The sequence below is a fragment of the Dipodomys spectabilis genome, unplaced genomic scaffold (assembly GCF_019054845.1).
Source record: "Dipodomys spectabilis isolate Male_0828 unplaced genomic scaffold, ASM1905484v1 ptg000157l, whole genome shotgun sequence".
Lineage (NCBI taxonomy): Eukaryota > Metazoa > Chordata > Mammalia > Rodentia > Heteromyidae > Dipodomys > Dipodomys spectabilis.
Genome location: NW_024870834.1, coordinates 6,742,493 through 6,769,333, shown reverse-complemented (window position 1 = coordinate 6,769,333; position 26,841 = coordinate 6,742,493). Strand labels below are relative to the sequence as shown.

The 26,841-nt window shown below is 50.5% G+C and overlaps 1 protein-coding gene across 2 annotated transcripts in view; it reads right to left on the bottom strand.

Moving 5' to 3' along the window:
• The window catches only part of Ccdc88c (coiled-coil domain containing 88C), a 120,157-nt gene that overhangs the window by 90,018 nt on the left and 3,298 nt on the right, over nucleotides 1-26,841 (bottom strand). For both annotated transcript variants that reach the window (XR_006149432.1, XM_042692561.1), the window contains exon 3: nucleotides 16,764-16,872. Coding sequence is in view for 1 of the 2 variants with exons in the window: in XM_042692561.1 (XP_042548495.1) it covers nucleotides 16,764-16,872 (109 nt within the window). In the remaining variant the exon portion in view is untranslated. The remainder of the gene's footprint in view (nucleotides 1-16,763; nucleotides 16,873-26,841) is intronic.

The window sequence follows — 26,841 nt, the reverse complement described above, 5'->3', positions numbered from 1 at the left end:
CTTCAAAAGAAAAAGGAGGGAGAGAAGAAAGAGAAAGTAAAGGGGAAGGGGGAAAAGGAAGAGGGAGAAGGGAAGATAGGGAAGAAGGCCATAAGGAGGGAAGGGGATGGGAGAGGAAGGGAGAAAGAAGGGGAGGGACAATGTGGGGTTTTTTTGTTGTTGGTCATGGGGCTTGAACTCAAGGCTTGGGTGCTATCCCTTAGCTTTACTGCTCAAGACTAGCATTCTACCACTTTGAGCCACAGTGCCACTTCCAGTTTTCTGGTGGTTTATTGGAGATAGAGTCTCACAGACTTTCTTGGCCAGGCTGGCTTAGTAATCCTCAGATCTCAGCCTCCTGAGTAGCTAGGATTACATGCGTGAGCCATGGGCGCCCAGCAACAATGCTGGTTGATTCTGCTCCACTAGCCAGTCACTGGGCTTCTCTGAGATTAGGGGCCAGGGTTTCAAGTCCCTTATGACTACCATTACAAATACATTAACACCATTAATACATTCTTATCAAATGCCCATTTCATGTGCCTTCAAAAACTATTTGCAGTCTGGAGGCGTGGCTCAATTGGTAGAGTACCTGCCTAGCAAGTGTAGGACCCTGAGATCAATCTCCAGTACTGCCAAAAACAAGCAAATGGGACCAAAAACAACAACAAAAAAACTGACAAAAATGCGGCTGCGAATGTGGCTTAGTGGTAGAGTGCTTGCCTGGCATGCACAAAACCCTGGATTCAATTCCTCAGTACCACATACGCAGAAAAAGCCGGAAGTGGCACTGTGGCTCAAGTGGTAGAGTGTTAACCTTGAGGAGGAAAAAAAAAAAAAAGCTCAGGGACAGTGGACAGTGCCCAAGCGCTCAGTTCAAGCCCCAAGACTGGCAAGAAAAACAAACAAACAAACAAAAACTGGCCCAAAAAATGCCACCACTGATCAAGATATCTAACACTAGCCACATGTTCCACATTAAAAACAAAAAACAAAAAACCTTCTATTTTCTCAGGCATCAGAATCTCCATCTCATTATCAGTGTACAGAAGGTGGGGGCAGCCGGGCACTGGTGGCTCACGCCTGTAATCCTAGCTACTCAGGAGGCTGAGATCTGAGGATCACGGTTCAAAGCCAGCCCGGGCAAGAAAGACCGTGAGACTCCTATCTCCAATAAACCACCAGAAAACCGGAAGTGGCGCTGTAGCTCAAGTGGTAGAGCGCTCGCCTTGAGCAGAAGAGCTGAGGGACAGCACCCAGGCCCAGAGTTCAAGTCCCACGACCGACAAAAAAAAACAAACAAACAAACAAAAAACAGAAGGTGGGGGCATCTCAGCTCAACACCTCAACGAACCAGCAGCTCACTGCTAAATGGAACCAAAAGCAACCTGGCCTGTGGGACATCACTCCTTAGAGCAGAAAACCTCAGAACTGTAGCAGAGCGTTAAGGGATTGAATACAGGCCTCACTTCCCCAAGGCAATGGTCTAGCCTTCAGGAATGGTGGAGCTTATCTCAGGAAAGCTTAGTTATCATCCTGATAAAAGAATAAATTCTGCCTCCCTCTGCCAGGTGATACCTCCTGCCACCATTATGACACAAAATAGAAGACCCTCCTCACCCCTTGATCTTGGACTTCCAGCCTGCAGAATCACAAAAACCTCTGTTGTTTGTAAATAACCCAGTCTGTGGCTTTCTGTTTTGGCAACGTAGGATGGACTGGGAGGAGATCTACCCAGGATGCTCACCCCTCAGCCCCACCAGAGAGTTGGTTTCAAACCACCACCACTAGACAAAGCCCACAACTAAGCCACGCCTCCTCCTAGTGGAGGTATCCACGTTACCTTTAAAGAAGGCAACTGATGGTCTCATTCTATCACAGAATTCTAAATGAACTTAAAGAAGAAAAAAATCTCAATAAAGAAATGCTTGGAGAAAAGAAAAAAAAAATCCCAAACAGCAGATGTCCAAACCCCAAAGAATAGAGAAGAAACACTCTACTTCATTTATCTGGAAACCCAGCACCATCAGAACCCAACAGTGTGGGAAATGGAGGCTGGCAGAAAGGAGAGGCTCAAGTAGCACAGCAAGGAAGCTGAGACCTTGAGTTTGAGACCTGGTACTGCCTACCCCACTCCCCAAGAAAAAGATCCCTTAGAAGCCAGGCAGACCCTAAGACCAACCACTTAGCACAAAGGCAGTCACAACATGGAACAGGCTCCCGTGTGCCAGACCTGGGACCCTGAATAAGGAGCTCTTCGCATTGAATGTCACGTCCAAGTACACACTCCTCGCTGGGGAAAAAAGGAGAGGGTCCCAATTGGGTTCCTTTGGTTCTGAATTGTGATAAAATGTACCCTTTCACCAGATCATTTCAGGTTGTACAGCTCAGTTGGAAGGTGGCACAAGGCACTGCCAAACCATCTCCATAATCCTATATTGTGAAACTCTCAGACGCTCACCCTGAGGGTTCCTTCTTTCTGAAAAATTATAGACAGTAAGTGGCTTCCTAAAAGATCAAAAGTTAGTTTTCCTGAGTGCACTATAACCCTTTCTTTTGTTTTAAGAAAAATGGCTGTATATTAAGCGTGTGTATGCCTGTGTCTGTGTGTCTGTGTGTGTGTGTGGTGTGCATGAGCACGCACACACGCACATATGCACACTGGTACTAGGGCTTGAATACAGGGCCTGAGGTGAGTTTTTACACTCAACTGGCATTCTACCACTTGAGTCACAGTTCCACTTCTAGCTATTGGCTGGTTAACTGGAGATAAGAATCTCTTGAATTTGTTGGCTTAAGTCAGTTTCAAACCTCGATCCTATACTTTCTAAATTTGTAAAAGGCTTAAACAAAATTTGTGTTTCCTTTTTTTTTTTGGTTGTTGTTATTGCTTGGTTGTGGGGATTGAACTCTGGGCCTGGGTGCTGTCCCTCAGGTCTTCAGCTCAAGGCTAGTGCTCTACCACTTGAGCCACAGTTCCACTTCCAGTTTTCTGGTGATTCATTGGCGGTAAGAGTCTCATTTCCTGCCCAGGCTGGCTTTGTACTGTGATCCTCAGATCTCAGTAGCTACGATTACAGGCGCGAGCCACCGGTGCCCACTTTTTTTTTTTTTTTTTAAATTTTCCTTTTTTTCACCATGTGAGCCACACCAGTCCCCCTTTTGGCTCCACGTTGGCCAGGAAGGGTTATGAACCCCTAAAATCCTCCCTAGGGCAACCTCCTTTATGGGGACCCACCTCATGTTTCCCAGGCCAACTAGCTCGTCCCCCAGATCTCCCCGGCCCAAGATCCATCACGTCCAGCACACTCCCAGTTTGGCATCACTCACAGGTATCCCAGCCCTCTGCCCTCCCCTGTGCCCCACCCCCCTCCACTGGCTCCAGTCAGCCTGTGCCCTCCCCCTCCCCCTCGGCTAAGGTCAGTGGCCTTCCTCCCAGACTGCCCCACCAGACCAGCTGTGCATCCATTACACCTGAACTTCACAGTCACATCATGACTTCACCTTCTAATTCCTGGTTGCTCCTGACCCTCTAGGGACTCTGGGGGTGCCAGCCACCCAGTAGGGACGCAGAGAACTGCCCCCACTTGGCAAACACCAGCAACCTGACCGTGTCCAGCAACTCAGCCCTCCCTTCCAGAGGCTGTACCTGACGAGGGGTTCAAACAGATGGAGGAATTCACACGGCCCACAGTCCCACACATTCCAAACCAGCAAGCCCGAGGGTGGGCAAAGGCCATGGAGAAAGCACCAGGTTCAGGGTAAGGCAGTGCAGCCCGTCAGAACCAAAGGAGGGGGTCCTATTTCTAAATGCTTTCCACTGAAGAGGGACACGATCAAAAAGGCTTGGCACCAAGGCTTTGCCTTTAGGAATCACACAACCCATCTTTGGAACCTTGGGGTTAATAAAGACCCAGGAGCCAGGTTCAGGTGGCTCACATCAGTTCGAAGCCAGCCTGGGCAGGGATGTCCTTGATACTCTTGCCTTTAATTAACCACCCGAAAACCCAGAAGTGGAGCTGTGGCACAAGTGGGAGAGCTCTAGGCCTTGAGTGAAAAGATAAGGGAGACAGCACCCAGACCGAGATCAAGCGCTAGTACTGGCACGAAAATACAATAAGAATAAACAAAATAAAGACCCAGACATTCAACAGGCAAGAAAACAAGCAGGGCCCTTTTAGAATCCACTCCAACCTAGGCACAGAACCCTGTCTGAGGGCTCCTGCCCAGAGAAGCTGTAGGGCTGGCTGGGTGAGTGCAGAAATGCGTGGCCAGAAGATCCAAGCAATGTGTGCAAGTAAAAAGGCAGCCCACCTCAGCACCGGAGTTCTGCCCTTGGAGAAAGGAGGAGAGGACAAGGAGGAGCTGAGATGGGTGAGGATGGTGATGATGAGACCCATTAGCCAGGTTCAGAGTCTATGTGGGCCACAGGAAGCAGGAAGCAGCTCGGGGCAGGAGGAACAGCACTGGCAAAATGAGCCTGGTCACAAAAACAGCCTGGCTTACCACTGCTTGCCGTGGGGGGGGGGAGGGGGGGGAGGAAGGGGAAGGGGGGCGTTCGGACCCAAGGACTTGCAGGGCCACTCTGGGGTTTGCAGGGATACCCAACTGGCTATGAGGAAAGGAGAAGTCCCCACGTTAGGTAAGTGAGTCACAAGAGTATTAAAATGAAGAAAGCAGAACACGACCTCCACAGACCAAATCAACTTTAATGGAAAGGTGAGGAGGGATGCCATGGTCTGTGGAGGTCGTGTTCTGCTCTTTCTTTATTGTGATATCCTTGTGACTCCGTTTCCTAACACCCAGTAGAGAGTAGGGCGGGCGGCAGAGCCTGCACCTGCTGCCTGGCACCAGGGCAGGTGATGAGGAGGACCCTTTGCAGGGCTCCCTTGAGATGCTCCAGAACACAGAGCAGCCTGGGCAACACCTCCTTCCCAAGGAAGAAATGTAAAGGGATCCCTGCGGCTCAGAGGGCAGTTCAACTCCAGGATGACCAGACCTCAGCGCCTAGTTGGAAGGGGTGGACCGTCCCCGGAAGAGCAGCCAAACAGCACAGAGAAGCAAAACCCACCAAATTTTTTTTAGGCGTCTCAAGCTTGGGGCACTAGCAGCTGTAATTTTAGCCCATTCTATCCGAAAACCCCTTTCATAAATATATTATCTCTACCTATAAAATTCAAAGCCAACGATGCTATGCGCAGGCGCAACACACACACACACACACACACACACACACACACACACACACACACACACACACACACACACACACACACACACACACACACACACACACACACACACACACACACACACACACACACACACCACCCCCACCCCACCGGACCAAGTCAGCACAAAAAGTACCCAAATTGAAGCACTGCTTCTGAGTTTCCAGTACATTTATTTACACTCTAAAGGATTCAGCTATCTGAGCTCCACCCCCCTCCCCTCCCAAAATGAGCCAGAATGTTGGGAGTAAAGGAAGTTTATTATTCTTTTTTTTTTTTAATTTAAGGTCATTAAGACTAAACTTCAGAGGAGCCAAGCTGGCTAGACCAAGTTGAAAACAATCAATTTAAATTCCATCCCCCAGGGAGTGAGGCTCTCCCCACCTGACATATGGCATTTCCATCAACAAAGCAAACACCACGTGAAAAACCTGCAGGCCTGTGTGAACACTGCAGGGGTGCAGAGCCCCGCCCCCCCAGGCCCCAGGGCCCCAGCTGCAGGGCAGGAACCTCTGTCTAGTTTGCCCATTAGCAATCACCACCGAAGTCCAGGGGTAGGAAGAATAAACTGGGGTCACCCTTATGACCCCAGTTCTCCAACTGTTCAGCAGGGCAACAAGTCAGGGCCAGAATCCCGGTGTAGGCGCGGTGCCACACAGCCCTTCCTTGAACAAAACGACTTACTCGCTGAATAATTTATTTCACCGGGTGGCTCACATCGTCCAGCATTACGTTATCCACACACGCTGAAGGCAGGCCCGTTTCCAGGCCGCCGTTGAGACACACTGATAATCCCGTGCCCGCATTTAGAGTTTCATGGCTAGGCTGATGAGATGGCGTGTGTAAGCCGCTGAGCACACAGCAAGCCCACCGTAAGCTAGACACAAAAAGATCATATGGAGGGAAAAGGAGAGACCAAACACAAAACACGTATCTGAGTAATCTGCACAGATGATTTGGGTTGCCTCTAGAAGGCCTTTGATAATCCACTCAGGCAAGGATAACGAAGCATGGCCCAAGCAGGCCTGCCTACTACTCCTCTGCCAGGCCAGCTGGCATCCTGTCCCCGAGCCGGTCTTCCCTGCAGCATGGTGCTGGTACAAGGTCCTTCCTTACAGGTCCACCACTTTGCAGGCAGGCACTCTGAACCTGCCCCCTCTTCGGAACAGTAAGGGCCACACACCTCAGGGGTGAGCTCAGGAAAAGCCACAGTTTGACCTTGGCCACTGCAGACACGAAGCCATCTGCAGTGACTCCTCTTTTTATCTGTGCCCCCAGCTACAGCTCAGGGGCCCTCGGGAAGCTGCAGTTCTGGTTCATCGAGTCCACAAACTCTTGTCATTTCACTTGAGCCTCACACTTGAGCAGCCCACAAAGGAACTACTACACTTTGCAGACTAACGCGACAGGAGGTACCCCAAGACACAGAGCCTGGAAGAGGACACGGGGACAGAAGAGGTTCTGGGGAAGGAGTCCGTGGCACAGTGGAGTGGCACTCTCCCCCGTGGCTGCCTTCCCACCTCGCAGCTTCTCCTTCATCCTCTGGCTTCGCGCTCAGGGCATTCTAGGCCCCAGGGTAGGCCATCCCAAAAGGCGGGTGCAGCCCTGTCCCCAGACAGTGGTTCACTTGGCACCCTCGGCGAGTCAGGGTGTGAGCCTGGCAGCCTGTTGATGATTCTCCTCTGAAGCTGCTCGCCCCACCTCTGCCTTAAGGGGATACCCCAACATTAGGACCAGATACCTGGACTTTCACCCAAGCCAATAGATCCCTGCGGGAGCCACTAGGAGTCCTTCATCTTTACCTTCCTCAAAGTTCTACCTCCCCCCAAAAACCACCAATAAACTCAGAACTGGGGACACGAGGTGTGGCCTGTCCAACTTCTCTACAGCCCTGGCTGGGCCACCAGCTTGAGCAAGCACTTCCTCTTCCTCCTCCTCCTCTTCACTGTCCCACTTTTCCTCTGGCTCCTGAAAAAGTAACATAGAAACCATCTCCAAAAGGACCAAGACCCTAGCGCCACGGCCAAGGGCAGAAAGTCCCCGCCTTCCCAAAAAGAACCGTTGTGCAACAAAAGCTGTTATTAGACCTGGATGTGCACCACACGGCCGGCTTTAGGGAACAGCCTAGCCTGCCTGGGCAAGTTCTTCTCCAACTCCTGACAAGCCAGTTACAACATTTAAAACCTACACCCAACCCAAGAGAATCTTTTTTTTTTTTTTTGCTTTACAATCTTGAGAAATTCATTTCCCCTCCCCCCATCTTGTCACAAAAGGAAGTGGCCTCTCTTACCACTTCCTAATCCCCTAGAATCGTTTAGGGTACCACTGTCAAATACGGTGTAGCCGAAACCATTACTCATCCTCCGTGGCCTGGCTCTCTCTCACGCTGAGTGCTCCAGCCTGGTCCTCCCTCACTGCCCAGTGAGCTTGGTGGACTCTCAGATCATGAGGGAGAAACACTCATGATGTTGCCTACCATTTTGACCACAGCTTCCCACCCCCAAGAGCCTTGTCACTCACACTCACACTCACACACACACACACACACACACACACACGTGCATCCTTCTGCCCATGATGGGCTCCAATACACTATTCTTCTTTTAAAAAAAAAAAAAAAGGCCTTGGATTAAGGAACGAAGACAGAGCAAAGAGTGAAAGTGACTACTTTCCATGGTGAGAGGACCTGTATCAGAAAGATGATTCTAGAAGAAATGTCTAGGTGAGGGGGTAGGCAGGTCTTGCCGTGGCCGTCTGAGCATCAGTGAACGCGGGGCTGTGCAGAACAGACCAGGCAGGAGCAGCCCGGGGCCAGGGTGGCGTCCTGAGCCAAGTGATCTGTCCTCCCCGGAGGGCAGGGGAGTTCCAGGGACGGAGGAAACCTCTGGCAACACAAGGTCAGGGCTCAAGGCTGGGGGGGGGGGGGGGGGGGGCGCATCCCAAGGACCAGACAGTATGCACGTAGGCACGCACGCATGCACACACTTTCTCTGACTCCTCGCCTTTAAGCCTTTACCCTGGCAGGCTCCCAACTCTGCTCATTACATCAGACCCACCTTTCACCCCTCCCTGCCTGCTGCAATTAGCCCTGATTCTCAGATTCCTGCTGCTGCTCTAGGTTGAGGGTGAAGTGTGAAGCCAGATGCTCTCTCACTCAAACCCCAGAACTGCTAGTTTCAGAAGTGCCTGAAGCACCTTCCTCCGAGACTGAAGGCTGCCACAGGCCTGGCTGACAGGGGACGCCCGAGTGGGAGGCACGGGAGAAGAACACCCACTAGCCCAGCCCAGCTCACCACATGGCTTCTGGCTCAGGATCCCCTCCCCACCCCCAACACCCCCCCACCCCCAGCCGGTGCGGGTGCAGGTCCTCCAACCCTCAAGGGCAGTCAGCCACATCTCTGGGGACAAGCTGTCTCCCTACACCCACTCCAGAAGCTTGTTTTTTTGTTTTCTTCAGAAACAAGTTTCCCCAGGCCAACAACAACCAAGAAGCCATGCAGCTTTCTGGGGCTCTTTTCCCTTCTATGAGCCTCATTTTCCTAATCTGTCAAATGGGACCAGGAAGTGCTTCCTTCCAAAAACAGCAAAAAAGGAGGAGGCCACCTGAATACCTGCTGGGAAGCACTGCTTTCCTGAGCCTGAGGAAAAAGCCTTTTGTCTGCCCCTTGGACCTCACTGCAGGTGCACCACCAGCTGCAGGCAGAACACTAAGCAGGCCACTGTCCACAGCTCACAGTGAGGGAGACTGCAAAGCCATCATGGTGGCCTTCTGTGCGCAGGGGCCTCCGGGAATGCTCCTCCCTGCCAACCACCCCTTCCCCCCACTCCTCCCCACCCCCATCCCCTGTCCACTTTCCCACTCCGGAAGCTCCTGCCTGCTCTACCTTGGAGGTGCAACCACCATCTCAGCCACAGCCTTATCCAGGTCCCCAGATCCCAGGTCTACACTACCAGAGGAGCAGTCCTGGAGACCACAACCACCTGACCAAGCTGGCCTGCTCTCTACCAGGCCTCCTCCTCCTCATCCAGAGCTCGGCCCCAGCAATGCACAGCACCAATGCCCACCCTCAGACTGGCACTGGGTCTCAGAATCCATATTTCTCTCTCTCCTGTGCTTGTCTTGGGTCCAGGCTCCACCACCTGCCCAGCCACAGTTTTCTTTGAAGACTTCTAAAAATTCTGCTTGGCTGAGATGTAGTTCCGTGGCAGGGCACTTGTCTAGCAATAACAAGGCCTTGAGTTGAAACCAGCTCTGGGGCTGGGAGGCGAGGCAGGGCAGGGAGGAGAGAGGTGAGGGCGCGACTCCTCAATTCATACAGTGAAGCAAGAGAGGCTTTGCTGGCATCCAAGTCCCTCACCGCCTAGAGCTTTGCCCTTACCCCTCCGCAGACCCCTAAAGCTTTCGGGTATCTTTCTGGGCTGAGGAAACCCCTCCACCAATCATACAGGCCAAGTGTCACCCCCACAGGATGGCCCCCTAGATCTTCACTCTTCGTGGGCCTGGGTCCTGAGCGGTCATCCGTGTCAGGGCTAGGCGTGCGTTGGGAAGGGAAAGTTCAGGTGGTGGGGGAAGTCCCCCCAACCTATGGGCCACCACAGCTCCCACTCATCGGTATCTGTTAGGAAGGGTGTGCGGGGCTGGAAGAGGAAAGGAGGGGAGAGGAAAAGAAGGCTCCTTTCCTCCAACTCACAAGTGCTCTTGCTTCAACTCTAAACAGCCTGCAAAGCCCACACACAGAAGCCCCTGCCTACCAAGTCCACAGGCAAACCAGGAGCTCCCCAAGCCACACAGGATGGAGCCCAGATCTGGAGCTGGACAGCACACCCTGACCAGGCCCTGCCCACTGGGATGCTGTCAACCACAATCCTTAGGCGGCCCTGCCGAGAGAGATCCCCCGAACAGATTCCTCACTCCTGAGCAGGGCAGTCCTCCATCTGGATAGATGCAAAAACCATCTGCGGCTGGGGGGAGCGTTAGCAGGGTGGGGTGAGGCCTGGGGCCGGTAAAACAAACATCTCGCACATCAAGCTCAGCATGTTGGGCTCCCGTTGGAGACTCAGAAATCTTCAGAGCATGCTGCAGTTTTCAAACTGCCACAAGAGAAACAAACCGGAGTTCACCCAAGGAGAGAAAAGCCTGGAAGTAAGGCCATTGTTGCAATCTGAACAAACATCCTCAGAATATTCATGCCCTTTGACCCTGGACATCCCTGCTCGGAATTCACCCGAGGAAATTTTTTTTTAAGCATTTTTTTGCTGAAGTGCTCACGTTCCAAGTATTCACGTGGCACTGTTTCTAATTCAAAGACAGAAATAGTGTCACTGAGCTAGCACCCGTGGCTCATGTCTGCAATCCTAGCTACTCAGGAGGCTGAGATTAGAAGACTGAGGTTTAAAGCAAATGCTAAGAGAAAAGTCCTTCCGACTTTACCTCCAATTAACCAGCAAATGCCAGACTGGAGGTGTGACTCAAGTGGCAGAGCATCGGTGTCTAAGGCTGCCAAATTCAATCAAGTCATGCTACAACAGAGAAAGAAGAGAAATTGAGAGGAAAAGAGAGCAAATATCACTGACAATGTCAATGAGATTATAGCTTATAATAAAATGTCATGTTAATACTAAATGTTTAATGGTGTGGGTAAAAATGCTCATGATACTACTGCAAAGAAAAAAAAACAGTAACAGCTTACAGTCAGTGTGAATGATGAGTCACACTTTGAAATACATACGAAAAGAGAAAAGAAGGGAAGAGGGGAAGAGGGAGAAAGAGAGCAAGAGACAGAAAGGGGGGAGGGAGAGGGAGGGAGAGGGAGGGAGAGAGAGAGAGAGAGAGAGAGAGAGAGAGAGAGAGATGTAACTGGGCACCAGTGGCTCATGCTTATAATCTTAACTACTCAGGAGGCTGAGACCTGGGCCAGCCAGGCAGAAAAGTCCAAGAGATTCTTACCTCCAATTAACCACAAGAGCACGAGGCCTTGAGTTCAAGTCCTGGCACTGGCATCACACACACATGCATGCACACCTTGGCACAAGTGCCCCTCACACACACACATGAATGTGTACACACAAAGTACCAAAACGTGATCAGTGGTGTTCCTAAGTAGAAAATCACAGATGAATTTAACTTCCTTTGTATTTTCTCACCTGCGACATGAAGACACTTTTATAACCAAAAATACTACCTTTAATTTCCCCAGAATGTGTAGAAGCTACAAAAATCAAGAGGATGGCTGTCCTCCTAAACCCGGGAAGCTGAAGTGGGTAGGAAATTTTCAGCAGCAAATTCTGTACAACGTGGCTATGTAGCCAGTTCTGCTTGCACCAGGGGCCCTGCCTCTTGGCTCCCCTGCACAAGGCCGTACCCCTCCAAGCAGCCCGCAGACACACACACTACCTTACACCCTACCCCTCCAGTCCCACAGGATGCTCCCATCAGCAGTGCCAAAAGTGCATTTCCTTCTATTCTCACTCTTGACAAACACTTTCCATTCTTCAAACGGAGTGTGTGTATGTGTGTGCACATTTCTCAAGATAATTCTCATTTGTCCTGGCCGGCCCATGCTTATCTATTATGACTACCACAGAAGGCAAACCAAGGCAGAGTGGAGGAAAGGTACCAACAGCATGCCACCATGTATGGAAGTATGGCTCGAAGACCAGCAGGGCCGGGGCGTTGCTCAGTGGTAGGATGCTTGCCCAGCGTGTCTAAGGCCTTTGCTTCTCTTCCCCAAAAAGTCACACAAAACACTATGTATATGTGTAAACATAATGTAAGTGCACACCCAAACACACACATGCATACACATCTATACAGCAAGAATATAAATGTGAACTACATGCCACCAAATCAATGACAAGAGAAGTTCAAGGGTCCCGGTGCCCAGGACCAAGCAGGCAGGGTGCCCACAAACCACTTCCAGAGAATAAACACACACACACAACTTGGCTCACAGGGTGGATTTCTGCTCTCAAATGAGTATACATCTAATGTAAATATTCAAGGCTCTGAGTGGAACAAAATGAACCATATAGAAATCCAAAATTTAAGTCAGGCGCTGGTGGCTCACACCTGTCATCCTAGCTACTCAAGGGGCTGGGATTGAGGATTGGGGTTCAAAGCCAGCCCAGGCAGGAAAGTCTGTGAGACTCTCATTTCTACTTATCCGCCAAAATGCTGGATGTGGAGCTGAGGCTCAAGTGGTAGAGTAAAAAAGCTTAGGGAAAGCACCCAGGCCCTGAGTTCAAGCCCTAGTACCTGTGCATGTGAGCACAGAGTTTAGTTTAAAATAAAGTCGAGGGGAAAGAAAAGGCGTAAGCAGCATTGTATGACAGACGCGGGCCGGGCGGTGGGCGTCTAGTGTCACCCTAGCTGGTCCTGGAGCTGGTCTCCTTCCTCGGTCTCGCCAACTGTTTATCAAAACAATTAACCACCCCAAAACCAGAAGTAGAGCTGGGGCTAAAACTGGTAAAGCACTAGCTTTGAGCAGAAAGAGTTCAGGGACAGTGCCTGGGCCCTGAGTTCAAGCCCCACAACTGACAAAAACAAACAAACAAAAAACCCCACAGAGACAAGTCCAGATACTCTCTCCAAGACCCTGTCCAGCTGGGGTCACCTCCTGTCACTGCATCTTAAGTCTCTCGAGTGTCTGCCAAGACCTTGCCTTCCTGTCCAGGAAACCGTGGACACGTGGCTGACGGGAGGGTCAGTCCCTGTGAGCGTGCAGACCCCTCCACCCCCCGACTACACAGCTGGGAAGCTTTTGAAAAATACAGACTCCTAAGGCTCCCACCCCAAAAGCGTAGCAGGTGAAGAAGATGGAGAACAGAGCTGCCACTGGGGGGTCGGACACAATCCCAGCCTCTCTGTCCCAGCTTGAGCTTTCCTGTGAAAAACAAGCTCGACTCCTTCAAAAGCCCCAGGGTGCCTGTGCCCCAGAAGTGGAGGGGTCAGCGGGGAGCAGAATGGTCTCCTGGTGGATGACACCCAGGGTCAGACAGCGCCAACTTGTAGTCTCTGCCAAAAAGCCCTCCCAAGGGAATCCACTCACTGGAGGTGACCCCGCCCCCACTCAGAATTAGGAACAACTTTGTTCAACGTTTTGAGACAGGATCTGGCTATGAAGCGCAGGCTGACTTTGAACTCGCGGTCCTCTTGTACTGGGAGAGCAGGCGTGTGCTGCCGGTGTGACGGCTGTGTGCGCGCCCTCATCCCACCTTCCAGGGTTGCGTTCTGCAATGGTTCTCTGGGAAAACGCCTGCAGATGCCTCTCACAACACGAAGCAGGGCCGAGCCAGCGGCGGCGGGTGGAAGGGAAGAGGCAGGATGTGCCATTGTACACGGGCCGCCCGCGGCCAGAACAAAACCTATTCACTGCGGAACCCAGAGGAAACGCTACATGCCGAAGGGCGATTGTCTCTGGGGTGGGCTCGCGGGGTGCTTCCGCTTTCTCGCCACTCGTTTCCCCCGCAGCCTGTCAAGGGCACGTATTACATCTATCATGAGAACTCAACTTTGGTTTGCCAGAAGCCAGGAAAAAACATACATTCGGCACAACGTGGCACACGAGTAACATGTCGGCCCGAATGCTCAGCTCTCGCCAGCTCTCCCGAGAAGACGAGGAGGACCGGGAGGCAGTGAGGACCAGCAGTGGTGGCGGCAGGGCTCCCCGCGTCTAGCCGCCCTTTGCTGAGCTGGGCCTGAGGCTGTCCACGCTAGGAGGGCGGAGTGGGGTGCACAAGGTGCAGGGTCCCCTCCCCCACCTCCACGTCCTCCTGGCCTGAGTCTGACTAGCCAGCAGTTCCCCTGTGAGCACTTCTCATCTTCTGGAACTCTACACAGCACCCAAAGAGCGGCACACTGCTTCTAGAATGGACGGTGCCGAGTCCTAAAGCCTGGCACAGACCCAGACCTTCAAGGCTGACCCTTGATGCCCGAGGCCCTATGGGCCAGCTGGACCCAAGGCCAGCCTCTTCCCTGCCTGAGTGGGAGCCCGACGGCTGCACAGTGCCCACGAAGGCTTGTGGGAGCATCACTGATGCTTTGCCCCCCGTGGAGGGAAGGCATGGCCCCCCAGCATCCCTGGCAAGGAGATGGACCTGTGTGTGCTGTGCCAGGCCCAGGCCAGCCTTGCAGAACTGTGCTGAACCCTGACCTGGTCTCTCTGTGCTCACATCCTGCCAGCTGCATCCTCGGTCACTTCTTGAAATACGATAAATGGGCTTCATCCCAGCAACTGTGGAAAACACTGAGGGGAGGCAGGCAGGGGCAGAGCTTTGAGGCCGCCGTGCCTGGCTCCACCCAGACCCCGCCCCCTCCGGTGACCCCACAAACTCGGACACTCCAGTCGCCCACCAAAGTCCACCCTGAGGACAAATCAGGGGCCTCCTCTCCTGAACCCTGAGCACCCCTGCCATGAACAGCACCTGCAGGCAAGGCCCGAGCACGTGGTGGGCCCATCTGTGCAGCCCCCAGGACACAAGACACTTGACACATCACACATCGCAGATGCCTGAGTCTGGGGGGGTTGGGGGGGGGGGGAGCTTCTGCCGTGGTCTCAAGGAGGCACTTCCCGAAATGCCCCTCCCTACAGCACCCCAGCCCAGCATGCAGCTCCCATCACACAAGGAAATAAACCTTCGTGGGACTCACAGCCAACTCTCTGGTAGCTCCCAGGCCTTGCCAGAGCCTCCCCTTCAACCCCTCTCCAAACATCTGCAACTCAGCTGTGAGGCTGCTCAGAGCCTCACAGCCAGCCAGGGAGCTGTGTCCACGGCACTCACCAGCCCCAATGAGGGGAGAATGGACACAAGCACCGTAGAACACCCAGGACGCTGCCCGCTCCCTCCCTTTCTCATGCCAATGCTAATCCCAGCTGAAGGAGAAGCGTGGGTAGATCTGGGCAGGATCGGGGCGCAATGAGCACCGAAGCGCCTGGGCTCCTCTGCCTGGCAGTCACCCCAGTGGTCAGAAACCAGGGCCGGTGTCTCGGGAGTCTGAGGCTCCCCAAATCCCACCCCCAGGCAGGTCTCCATTTAGCTCAGGCAGGTGAGTCTTACAAACAAGACTTGGAGCTGGTAAAATTCTGACAGAAATACTTCGGAAGCACGTGCTTTTTTTTTTTTTTTTGGGGGGGGGGGGTCCAGTCATGAGGCCTGGACTCTGGGCCTGGGCACTGTCCCTCAGCTCTTCAGCTCAAGGCTAGTGCTCTACCACTTGAGCCACAGCGCCACTTCTGGATTTTTTCTTTTTGCTTATATGGTGCTGAGGAATCGAACCCAGGGCCTCATGCATGCAAGGCAAGCGCTCTACCACTGAGCCACCTTCCCAGCCCGAAGCACGTGTTCTTTAGCGGTGGTTCGCAAACCATGTTCCTGGAGGCAGGGGAGGCCGCAAGCCGGTTTGTGACTTCAGCCGCACCCGAGGTCTCAAGAATGGAATAAGGGGACATGTTTCACTGCTAATAAAAAAAAAGTTGAAAACCAGGGCTCTGAGGCACACAGAGCCCCATGCTGCCATACAGAGATCACGCACGTCTGCTGTCTCTCAGCAGGCCTGCCACAGGCCGGCGTGGATGGGGTTTTGAACCAGCCTGTCCCCCAGGCCTGAGCCCTGCACATCCACTGATCAACGCCAGTCAACACATGGAGTAAAGATTCACTACCCAGCCAGGCACCGGTGGCTCACGCCTGTCATCCTACCTACTCAGGAGGCTGAGAGCTGAAGTTCACCATTCAAAGCCAGCCTGGGCAGGAACGTCCGTGAGACTCTTTTTTTTTGTCGGTCGTGGGGCTTGAACTCTGGGCCTGGGCACTGTCCCTCAGCTCTTCAGCTCAAGGCTAGCACTCTACCACTTGAGCCACAGCGCCACTTCCGGTTTTCTGGTGGTTTATTGGAGATAGGAGTCTCACAGTCTCTCCTGCCCGGGCTGGCTTTGAACCGCGATCCTCAGATCTCAGCCTCCTGAGTAGCTAGGATTACAGGCGTGAGCCACCAGCGCCCGGCTTCGTGAGACTCTTATCTCCAATAAACCACCAAAAAACTGGAAGTGGCACCATGGCTCAATTGGTAGAACACTAGCCTTGAGCTGAAGAGCTCAGGGACAGCACCCAGGCTCAGAGTTCAAGCCCCACGACCAACCAAAAAAAGAAAAAGAAAAGATTCACTACCCGCAGAGCCCAGGGCTACTCCTGGCAACCCAGAGGCAAGCTGGTTCTGCTCCGAGACCCTGTGCACCCCTTCTCTGCCTCACCCCTCAAGGGGCTCCTGTACAAGGAGCACTGAGACACCAGCAGGGACAGGAAGCCCCTTTCAGCCAATCCCACTGCAAATCAAGGCCCTCCAGGACCTCACAGCATGGGGGCCTGAACCTGTGCACCACATAGTAACTCATCCTTACATGACGCCCCACCCAAAAGTGCAGGCCAAAGCACCGAGGGTCAGCAGGCAGCTGCCTGAGCCAGACAGCGTTTCCTCTCGGCTTCCCGCAGGAAACCACACCGGGCGGCTATACTAGACACACAACCAGAATCCAGGGGACAGCAGAACAGCCTTACCTGGTAGTAGGTCTTAATGTTTCTCACCAGGATGGTCAGGTTCTGGATGCGGAGGTTCACGTCGTTGTTGACATGCTTGTTGATGCGCTGATTGCTTGGCCTGGGGTCTCTGGAGGAAGAGACAAGAAAGTGGAAATCGTACCTATCAACCTTGGCCAGGCTTCCTTGCTGAGCCTCCACCAGCCAGCACTCATCCTCTAGTCCACGAGCCTCCAACTGGCTCACCAGCAGTCCCTGGGTGAGAACAAGGGCCCTGGCACTGCAGGTTAAGTCCAATCTGCCACTGCTGTGCGGGGCCTGGACGAACCAATCATCACCGTTCAGCATGCTGCCCCACCCGGCACCTGCCCACCACAGGACTTCCCAGTCCTGGGACCTGAACTCCAAGGCTCACACTCCTGGCTTGGCTTTTTCGCTCAAAGCAGGCATTCTACCACTTGAGCCATGCTTGCAGTAATAACCTTTTTGCTAGTTAATTGGAGATAAGGGTCTCTCACATTAGTCCACCCAGGCTGGCTTCAAACATCAGTCCTCAGATCCCAGCCTCCGAGGTGTGAGCCACCAGTGTCTGGCACCACAGCCTTTACAATGCTGCTTCTATTCCTATTGCTGTCATCACCCACAAAGGACATCCACCTGGCAGCGCAGACCCAAGGTCACCATAAAAACCAACATTCAGCCGGGTTCCAGCGGCTCATGCCAATAATCCTAGCTACTCATGAGGCTGAGATCTGAGGATCGTGGTTTGAAACCAGCTCAGGCAGGAAATCTGTAAGACTCTTATCTCCAGAAAAAGCTGTAAGTGGCAGTTTGGCTCAAGTGGAAGAGTGCTAGCCTTGATCACAAAGAGGCTCAGGGGCAGCACCCAGGCCCTGAGTTCAAGCCCCAGGACTGACAAAAAATTAAAATTAAAAAAAAAAAAAAAAAAAAAAAACCACAAAAGCCAACATCCTAACCAAAGCCTTGTTTCAAGATTTAAAAAGCTGGGCAAGGTAAAATGTGAAAAGTATCCAAAAAATAGAAAAATGAGGAAAATGACTTAATAAAATCGCAATGTTCCACTTAGCATGGGTTTCCTTCTGTCACCTGGCCCAGTGGTCCTGCCCACGATTTAAACTCCAGGGCTCAAGTCTATCTGGAAAATGGAACAGAGGCCTCTGACACCCTGGGTAGTGTGCCCTGCTGTGCAGATCTCCAAGATACCACGCTAGATATTCTGAGTGCACGGAAACCCCACCCCTAAGAGACAGTCATCTTCCAACCTCAGGCAAAACTCAGGTCTGACAGTGAGGAAACTGGAAGTCTATATCAAGTGGTTTACAGTCTCTCTCATCAGCATGCAGATGTTTCTCCAAAGCAGCCTTGTCAGAGCCCTTCTGATGAGAAGAGAGCACTCAGAGGAATTGAGTTCTGTCAGTCAGAGGTCGTACACTGAGCTGCTACTCCATAACTAAGGCCCCCCCTCCCCTCCCCTCTCTTTCTCTCCTCTCTCCTCCCCATCTCACCCCTCCCAGCAAGTCACCTGGGGCGGATGAAGACGCATAACTCAAAGGCCTGTACTCAAGCTTCATCTGTCATCCAAGTCCTATGAATAAATAAAAGGAGAGGCTCCCTGGGCTAATGTGGGGGAATGTCAAAGAAACAAATCTCTGAGGTCATTTGGTTCATTCAGAGCCACCATTCACAGAAAATGGAGAAGTAGAAGAAAAGTAAACCGCACACCTTGAATCACTTCAAACATCGGTGGGAGCGCAAGGCTTTTGTTACAGAGGCTGACTAAAGTTCAATCTTTAAGTAAATATTTGACATTTACACTGGCAATCTTGACACTGTGCCTTGAGTATGGCAAACCTCCACTTGCAATGATTGTCCATGGACTTCATTCAGTCATACTGAATCAAATTTCCTAAAATAGTCACCTGTGGCAACCAGAGGACCTCTTCTACTACCAGATGACCTTTCTTTCTTTTTTCTTTTGTCAGTTGTGGGGCCTGAACTCTGGGCCTGGGTGCTGTCCCTCGGCTCTTCAGCTCAAGGCGAGTACTCTACCACTTGAGCCATAGCGCTACTTCCAGTTTTCCGGTGTTGATTGGAGATAGGAGTCTCACGGACTTTCCTGCCCAAGTTGGCTTTGTACCATGATCCTCAGATCTCAGCTTCCTGAGTAGCTAGGATTACAGGCGTGAGCCACAGGTGCCCAGCTTCCGACTAGCATTTTTAATTTTTTTATTGTGAAAATACCGTACAGAGGGGTTATAAATACATGGGCAAGGTAATGAATACATTTCTTATCAAGCATTGTTGCCTCCCCTTTGTTTCCCCTTCCCATCCCTTCCCATCCCCCCCCAAGCCCCCTTCACCCCCCTCCCTAGCATTTCTTTTTTTTTTTGGGTCCGGTCGTGGGGCCTGAACTCTGGGCCTGGGCGCTATCCCTCAGCTCTTCAGCTCAAGGCTAGCACTCTACCACTTGAGCCACAGTGCCACTTCCGGCTTTTTTCTTTTTGCTTATGTGGTGCTGAGGAATCGAATCCAGGGCCTCATGCATGCAAGGCAAGCGCTCTACCACTGAGCCACCTTCCCAGCCCCCTCGCTAGCATTTCTTATTGTCCCTCAGTAATGGCTTCTGGCCGAGCCATGTAATGTATGTCACATATTTCTCTTGGAGCCATTCATTACTGAGAAAATAAATGTTTACAGTTCCACTGAAATTAATTTAGGAAAAGAGGGCATTCAGAATTTGAACCTCATTTTTAGCTACAGTAACGTTCCTAGCATTACAAAACAACTTCCCTCCAAGGTACAATTCTCCTCCTTTGACTACAGCTACCTTCTGAGACCAGAGGGGAGTTCACAGTGACAAACGTGCAGCTAAATGTAACAGAGCTCAGACAACATGCAAGGCTTTTCTATTTAACTGGAGGTTTTGTTATTGTTTTTGCAGTGCCAGACCTGAAGCCAGTGCCTAATGCATCCCAGGCAAGCATGACACCACCTAGCTACCTCTCCAGCCCTTTCAGTTTGGGGATAGGGTCGTCACTGAAGTTGTCCAGGTTGGTCTTGAACTTGTGATTCTCCTGCTTCAGCCTCCAAGTGCTGGGGTTTACAAGTATGCCATACCTAGTTCCTGTTTAATTGGCATCTTAGTCCTAGGTTTCATTTGTCACATGAGTCACTTCCAGAAGAACCTCAGTTTGTGCTGCAGTGATCACTCATGTGCAGGGCCAGAGACCTGGGTGCCCCTCGGCTCCCAGCACGGCCACCTCTCTGCTTCTCCTTCTCCCCAGTTCTGGGAAGCAAAAGTGAATAGAAGCAATACTCCAAGAAAGAGCCTTGACATTTGCTGTATGACTAATTAGACTAATTATTGTGATCATTAGGATTCCTCAATTAACTGAGGCTCTCTGGGTAGAGAGGTTATTTAAGAGGCCAGTCAAAACAAATGTCTCAACCTTCCTCAGGGAAAGTAGATCTCACTCCTAGCAGCCCAGTCACACCTCCTATTTCCTCCCCTCCACGCCCACCCCCTTTGCCCACCCCCTTTCAAGAAATGGAAGGCACAGAGGTTTCAGCTAGGTTCCATGGCTTAGCACTCTGCAAAAGAGCCACAAGATCCTTCCACATCCGAAACACAATCATTTCACAAGGCCCCACACAGTGCCAAGCAAACTTGCACTATATTGTTTGTTCTATACGCCAGGAAGATGCAATTATGACCCATGTGGACAACTCCATTTTCCCAAAAGCTGTTGCAAGATAATGGTCTATGACTATAAGCTACTAGCTCTTAGCTACTCAGGAGGCTGAGATCTGAGAATCAAGAGTCAAAGGTAGCTCGAACAAAGTCCATGAAACTCATTTCTACTCAGAGACCGGTGGCTCACACCTATAATCCTAACTACTCAGGAGGCTAAGATCTGAGGATCACGGCATAAAACTAGCCCAGGAAGGAAAGTCCATGAGACTCTTATCTCCAATAAGCTACTCAGAAAAAGCCAGAGGTGGAGCCCTGGCTCAAATGGTAGAATGCTAGCTTTGAGCACAAAGAGGCTCAGGAACAACACTCAGGCCCTGAGTTCAAGCCCCAGGTCTGGCAAAAAAAAAAAAAAAAAGAAATCATTTCTGATTAACCAGCAAAAATGCAGAAATGGAGCTCTGGTTTAAGTAGTAGGATGCGCGCGCGCGCACACACACACACACACACACACACACACACACACACACACACACACACACACACACACACACTGATCTACACTATGCTGAGAGCTTTACATTTGAACTTCACATCGGCTCCATTTTAGAGATGCAGAAACGGAAGCAAAGAGACACGTAGTTAATAACAGATCGAAGCACAGACTCACATCCACCTGCTTCCAAGATCTATGTCATTAAGCAACCACCAGCGCTAACCCTGTCCAGTACAGTAACCGTGGCCACAGGTAGGCAGCGAGCACCTGAACTATAGGCTGGCCACAATTACAATGAAGTCTCCTCTAAGCATAAAACATACACTCAATTTTAAAGACTTAGTACAAAACAATGAATGTGTAATAGTTAAACTGAAAATGTATTTGGCTACATTGGTCTGAGCAAACATATCCGACAAAAATTAAAAACAAACAAGAGCCCAGCAATGTTCATGTGACAGTTCCTGTACACAACTAAAAAAAGTCCTAGTGCCTCACAGCATGATGTCAGAGGACAGAAAGCACACGTGTGCGTGACTGCATGCGTGATAGTGGTCCAGATGTGGAGAGCTCAGGTCCCCAGGGCTTCCTGTAGCCATGAAAACTTCCAAATAGAAAAATGGAAATCAAATGAACCCTAAGATGTGTATTCAAATTTTTTTTTTCATGCGAGTGTTTCTAACACATTTATAAGATTATTTCTTTGTTGCTTTGTATGTCCCTCCCCCACGGTATAACCCCTGCTTTCACTGTATTTGATGTCGGTATAATTTGTGGAGGGGAAGGGAAAAACAAATCGTTTAAATAGGGATACAGGTGGACCCACTGCAACAATGAGATGTACAAGTTGTTATGTCGAAAACGAACTGTACAACTCTGGTGGGGGGGGGGAGAATTGGGGGGAGAGGGGGAGGATGGGATGGGATGGGAAGGGGAAACAAAGGGGGAGGCTACAATGCTTGATAAGAAATGTACTCATGAGCTGGGAAGGTGGCTCAGGGGTAGAGCGCTTGCCTTGCATGCCTGAGGCCCTGGGTTCGATTCCTCAGCACCACATAAGCAAAAAGAAAAAAAAACAACTGGAAGTGGCGCTGTGGCTCAAGTGGTAGAGTGCTAGCCTTGAGCTGAAGAGCTGAGGGACAGTGCCCGGGCCCAGAGTTCAGGCCCACGACTGGACCGGAAAAAAAAAAAAAAAAGAAAGAAAGAAATGTACTCATTATTTTGCCCATGTAATAACCCCTCTGAGCAGTATTTTCACAATAAAAAAATTAAAAAATTAAAATTAAAATAAACTTCTGCACAATAAAAAAAAAAAGAAAAAAGAAAAATGGAAATCAGGGGGCTGGGTAGGTAGCACAATAAAAAAAAAAAGAAAAAAGAAAAATGGAAATCAGGGGGCTGGGTAGGTAGCTCAGTGGTAGAACGCTTGCCTTGCATGCATGAGGCCCTGGGTTCGATTCCTCAGCACCACATAAGCAAAAAGAAAAAAAAACAACTGGAAGTGGCGCTGTGGCTCAAGTGGTAGAGTGCTAGCCTTGAGCTGAAGAGCTGAGGGACAGCGCCCAGGCCCAGAGTTCAGGCCCCATGACCGGACCCGAAAGAAAGAAAGAGAGGGCTGGGAAGATGGCTCAGTGGTAGAGCGCTTGCCTTGCATGCATGAGGCCCTGGATTCGATTCCTCAGCACCACATATGCAAAAAGAAAAAAGCAGGAAGTGCCATTGTAGCTCAAGTGGTAGAGTGCTAGCCTTGAGCTGAAGAGCTGAAGGACAGTGCCCAGGCCCAGAGTTCAGGCCCCACGACTGGACCCAAAAAAAAAAAAAAAAGAAAGAGAGAGAGAGAAAGAAAAGAAAGAGAGAAACAGAGGAAGGAAAAGGAAGGGAGAAAGAAAGAAAGAAAGAAAAAGAAAGAAAGAGAAAGAGAGAAAGAAAGAAAGAAAGAAAGAGAAAGAAAGAAAGAAAAATCAATTCTTGCTAGGACTTTCCCGTGAGAACTTCTTTTTCTTGTCAGTCTGGGCCTGGATGCTGTCCCTCAGCTCTTCAGCTCAAGGCTAGTGCTCTACCATTTGAGCCACAGCACCATTTCCGGCATTTTTGCTTATGTGGTACTGAGGAATCGAACCCAGGGCCTCATGCATACAAATACAAGGCAAGCGCTCTACCACTGAGCCACCTTCCCAGCTGGAGAATTTCAGTTTATAGCAATCTCCTTTTTGGAAAAGTTGAACTCCAACTATGACTTGAACTCCTAACACTTTCTAGTCAAGTGCCAGTGGCTCAGGCCTGGAATCTTAAGCTACTCGCGAGGCTGAGATTTTGAGGATTTCAGTTCAAGGCCATACTAGGCAGGAAAGTTTATGAAACTCTCTCTCCAAATGTGTCAGGGGGGAAAAAAAAGTCTGGAAGCCATCAAGGGATAGGATGCTAGCCATGAGCAAGCATACCTCGTAAGAACACAAGGCCTTAAATTCAAGCCCTCAAAACAAACGAAAAGCCTCCTAAATTTAAGCCAAGTATGGTGGCACATGCCTGGTGCTAACGCAGGAGCACTGACTATATACCCTGTCTCAAAAGGAAAAAAAACCCTAAATTTAAAAGTGAATGAAGGAAAGTGGCGCTGTGGCTAGAGCGCTAGCCTTGAGCTGAAGAGCGCAGAGACAGCACCCAGGCCCAGAGTTCAAATCCCACGACCCACCAAAGAAAAAAAAGTGAAATTATGTATTGCCACAGAGAGACGTCCACAACATATCACAGGCTAAATGAAATATTCCAGGAAACAGTAACAGAGCCCCATCTATAAAACACATCGAGGGCACTAATACACATACTGTTCACAACATCTGGGAAGTACAGGAATATTAAACTGTCATCTTTGCATCACAAAATCACAAGCAATTACGGGCTCATCTGTAAGTTCCTATTCTGCTATCTTCCTACAGTGAATAAGAATTGTTTTATGTAATTTTTTTTTTTGCTAGTTCTGGGGGATGAACTCTGGACCTGGGCACTATTGCTGAGCTCCTTTTGCTCAGGGCCAGTGCTCTATCACTTGAGCCCCACAGCCCCCCTTTTCCGGCTTTTTCTGAGATTATTTGGAAATAAGGGTCTCATGGACTAGCAAGCTTTAAACTGCAATCTTCAGATCTGTCTCCTGAGTATATAGGATTACAGCGTGAGCCACCAGCACCCTACTTATTTTATGTATTTTGTTTTTTGGGGTTTTTTTTTAGTCCAGCGTGGGGCTTGAATTCTGGGCCTGGGCACTGTCCCTCAGCTCTTCAGCTCTAGGCGAGTGCTCAATGCTTGAGCTACAGCACCACTTCCGGTTTTCTAGTGGCTTATTGGAGATAAGAGTCTCCTGGACTTTCGTGCCCAGGCTGGCTTTTGAACCGTGATCCTCAGATCTCAGCCTCCTGAGTAGCTAGGATTATAGGCGTGAGCCACCAGTGCCTGGATTTTGTATAATTTTTAAAGACTCAAAGCCCCCATGAACAATGCCCTATCCTACAGGCAAAAACAATAATAAAAATAAATAAAAAGGAAATTACTTGGTTGGAGGGGCAGCTCAGTAGTAAGAGTGCTCACCACCAAGTTTAGAAAATTCCCTAAATTCCCAAATAAATATCCTTCTGTTCCAACATTACTGCAACCACTCGACTGAGAGGTGTATGGGAACATGGGCTCCTCTAGGCAGGCATTGGGGAAGAGGGGAATTAGCCTTCAAATGCTTCTTTAGAAGAAACTCTCCCATTGGCCTGAGTATGCTTCCAACCTCTGAATAATTAACAAATTACTCCCGAGTTGTACAGCCATAACGAGGGATCAGGGGAGAATCTGAACAAATGACCAGCAGTGGCTGCATTTACTCCTGCGCGTCACTAGCTCCCAGCTACACTAAGCAGCCAGCGTACCAAATGGGTTGGTGGCTTCTTTGATAAGTACCTGTGTGCACCAGAGGGTACACTGGCACAAAGGAGAGCATGTGCCTACACACACGCAGCTCCAGGTCTCACCGGGCCACAAGGATCGACATTTTCTATAAGCATCATCATATTTGGGCCTTCCTAAACCTGTCCCCTTACTGCAGATCAGAAAATTGAAGCTTAAAGAACTAGAGTCATTTACCCAATCTAACAGATAATAAGTAGCAGAAGCTGGGCGCTGGTGGTTTATGCCTGTAATCCTAGCTATTCAGGAGGCTGAGATCTGAGGATTGTGGTTCAAACCAACTTGGGAAGGAAAATCCGTGAGACTCTTATCTCCAATTAACCACATGAAAGCTAGAAGTGGAGCTGTGGCTCAAGTGGTAGAGTCCTTGAGCAAAAAACAGCTCAGGGATAGTACGCAGGCCCTGAATTCAAGCCCCATGACCACCACCAGCAGCAGCAAGAACAATAAAAAATAGCACAGTAATGATGTGAATTTGCCTAGTGCTAGGCTCAATGCCCTATTAACTTTTTACAAAAGAACAAAACTCTTGTATCCAATTCATCAACGCTGGGGAGCTCAGAGACTTCAGCAGGCCTTCAATGTCTCTTCAATTCAGGAATTGAAGACCTGGGCCTCCCCTGAAAGCTGAGCCCATAGGGCTTTCCTGCTTCCAGGTAAGGGTGACATCACTTCACCAGGAGTCCAGGGCTACTGCCAGAGACAATGGCAGGTGCAGTCACGTGACCCCAGCCAGCCTCCAGATGGCTGTGGAGTGTTAAGTAACAGTCTCTTATCTGAGCCGCAGCAAACCCAGTCTGCATGACTGCTCTGCACTTTCCTCCAGGCCAGAGCAAGCCTACAAAACTCTGGGAGAATTTATCACCCCGGAGCAGCAGCAGCTAAGTCTCTGGGTGTCCAGCTCAAGAGATAAGGCCCCCACAACCTAGCACCCATCTATCTGCTCGTGGCCCTGACATTTCTTCACTGGGCAGCAGGGGAGAAAGTAGGGTCAGATGTGTGGTTCAGATGAGGATCCAGGGTCCAGTGACACCACAGACTTCATTGAAAGACGGCTAAGGCTCAGAATTATGCAGTCATTTGGAGACTAAGAATGTATGGAGAAAACATATTAAAAAATCAACAACAAGCCGGGCACTGGTGGCTCATGCCTGTAACCCTAGAAACTCAGGAGTCTGGGATTTGAGGATCTAGGCCAGCCTGGTCAGGAAAGGCCACGAGACTTAGTTCCAATGAACCATCAGAAAACTGGAAGTGGCAGTGTGGCTCAAAGTGGCAGAGTGCTAGCCTTGAGCAAAAGAGCTCAGAGACAATGCTCAGGCCCTGAGTTCAAGCCCCATAACTGGCCAAAAAAAAAGTGGGGTGGGGAGGTAGGGGGGTGGGGGGGGAATGAAAACATCTCCCAGGCACCTTGAATGCTTTCTGGATCACAAGGATCACAATGATCCTGAGTAAGAAACTGATCTCCACACCAGTTCTGTGACAAACACTGGGCTAAATAAATGCTAGAACATCATCATTTAATCCCCAAACCATTTCAGATGAACTTCATGTCTCAGTTTGCAAATTAGGAAACTGAGGCATGGAATGACCTGCCTGTCCTACGGGACGGAGGCCATGGAGGCTGTCCAACACTAACTAGGCCAGCATTCTTGTGTTACTAAGAGTAGGAGGCTGGGATTGGAACCTAGGGCCTTGCCCACACCAGGCGAGTGCTCTGTCAGTGAGCTGTACCCCAGGATCCCTATCTGTGCTTCACTAGCATGACTTTTGCAGAGAGCACCATAAGCCGAGCGGGAGGAGTTCGGGAAATGACAAGCAGTGCACAGGACATTTCCACAGCCCCCAGAAGTTCCCTCTGCACTCAGTTCCCACCCGTTTCCACAGGCTCCTGTTACCTGGAAACAGGTTATTCTCAGCCCCCCCAAAGCAGAAACCCAGGTGCT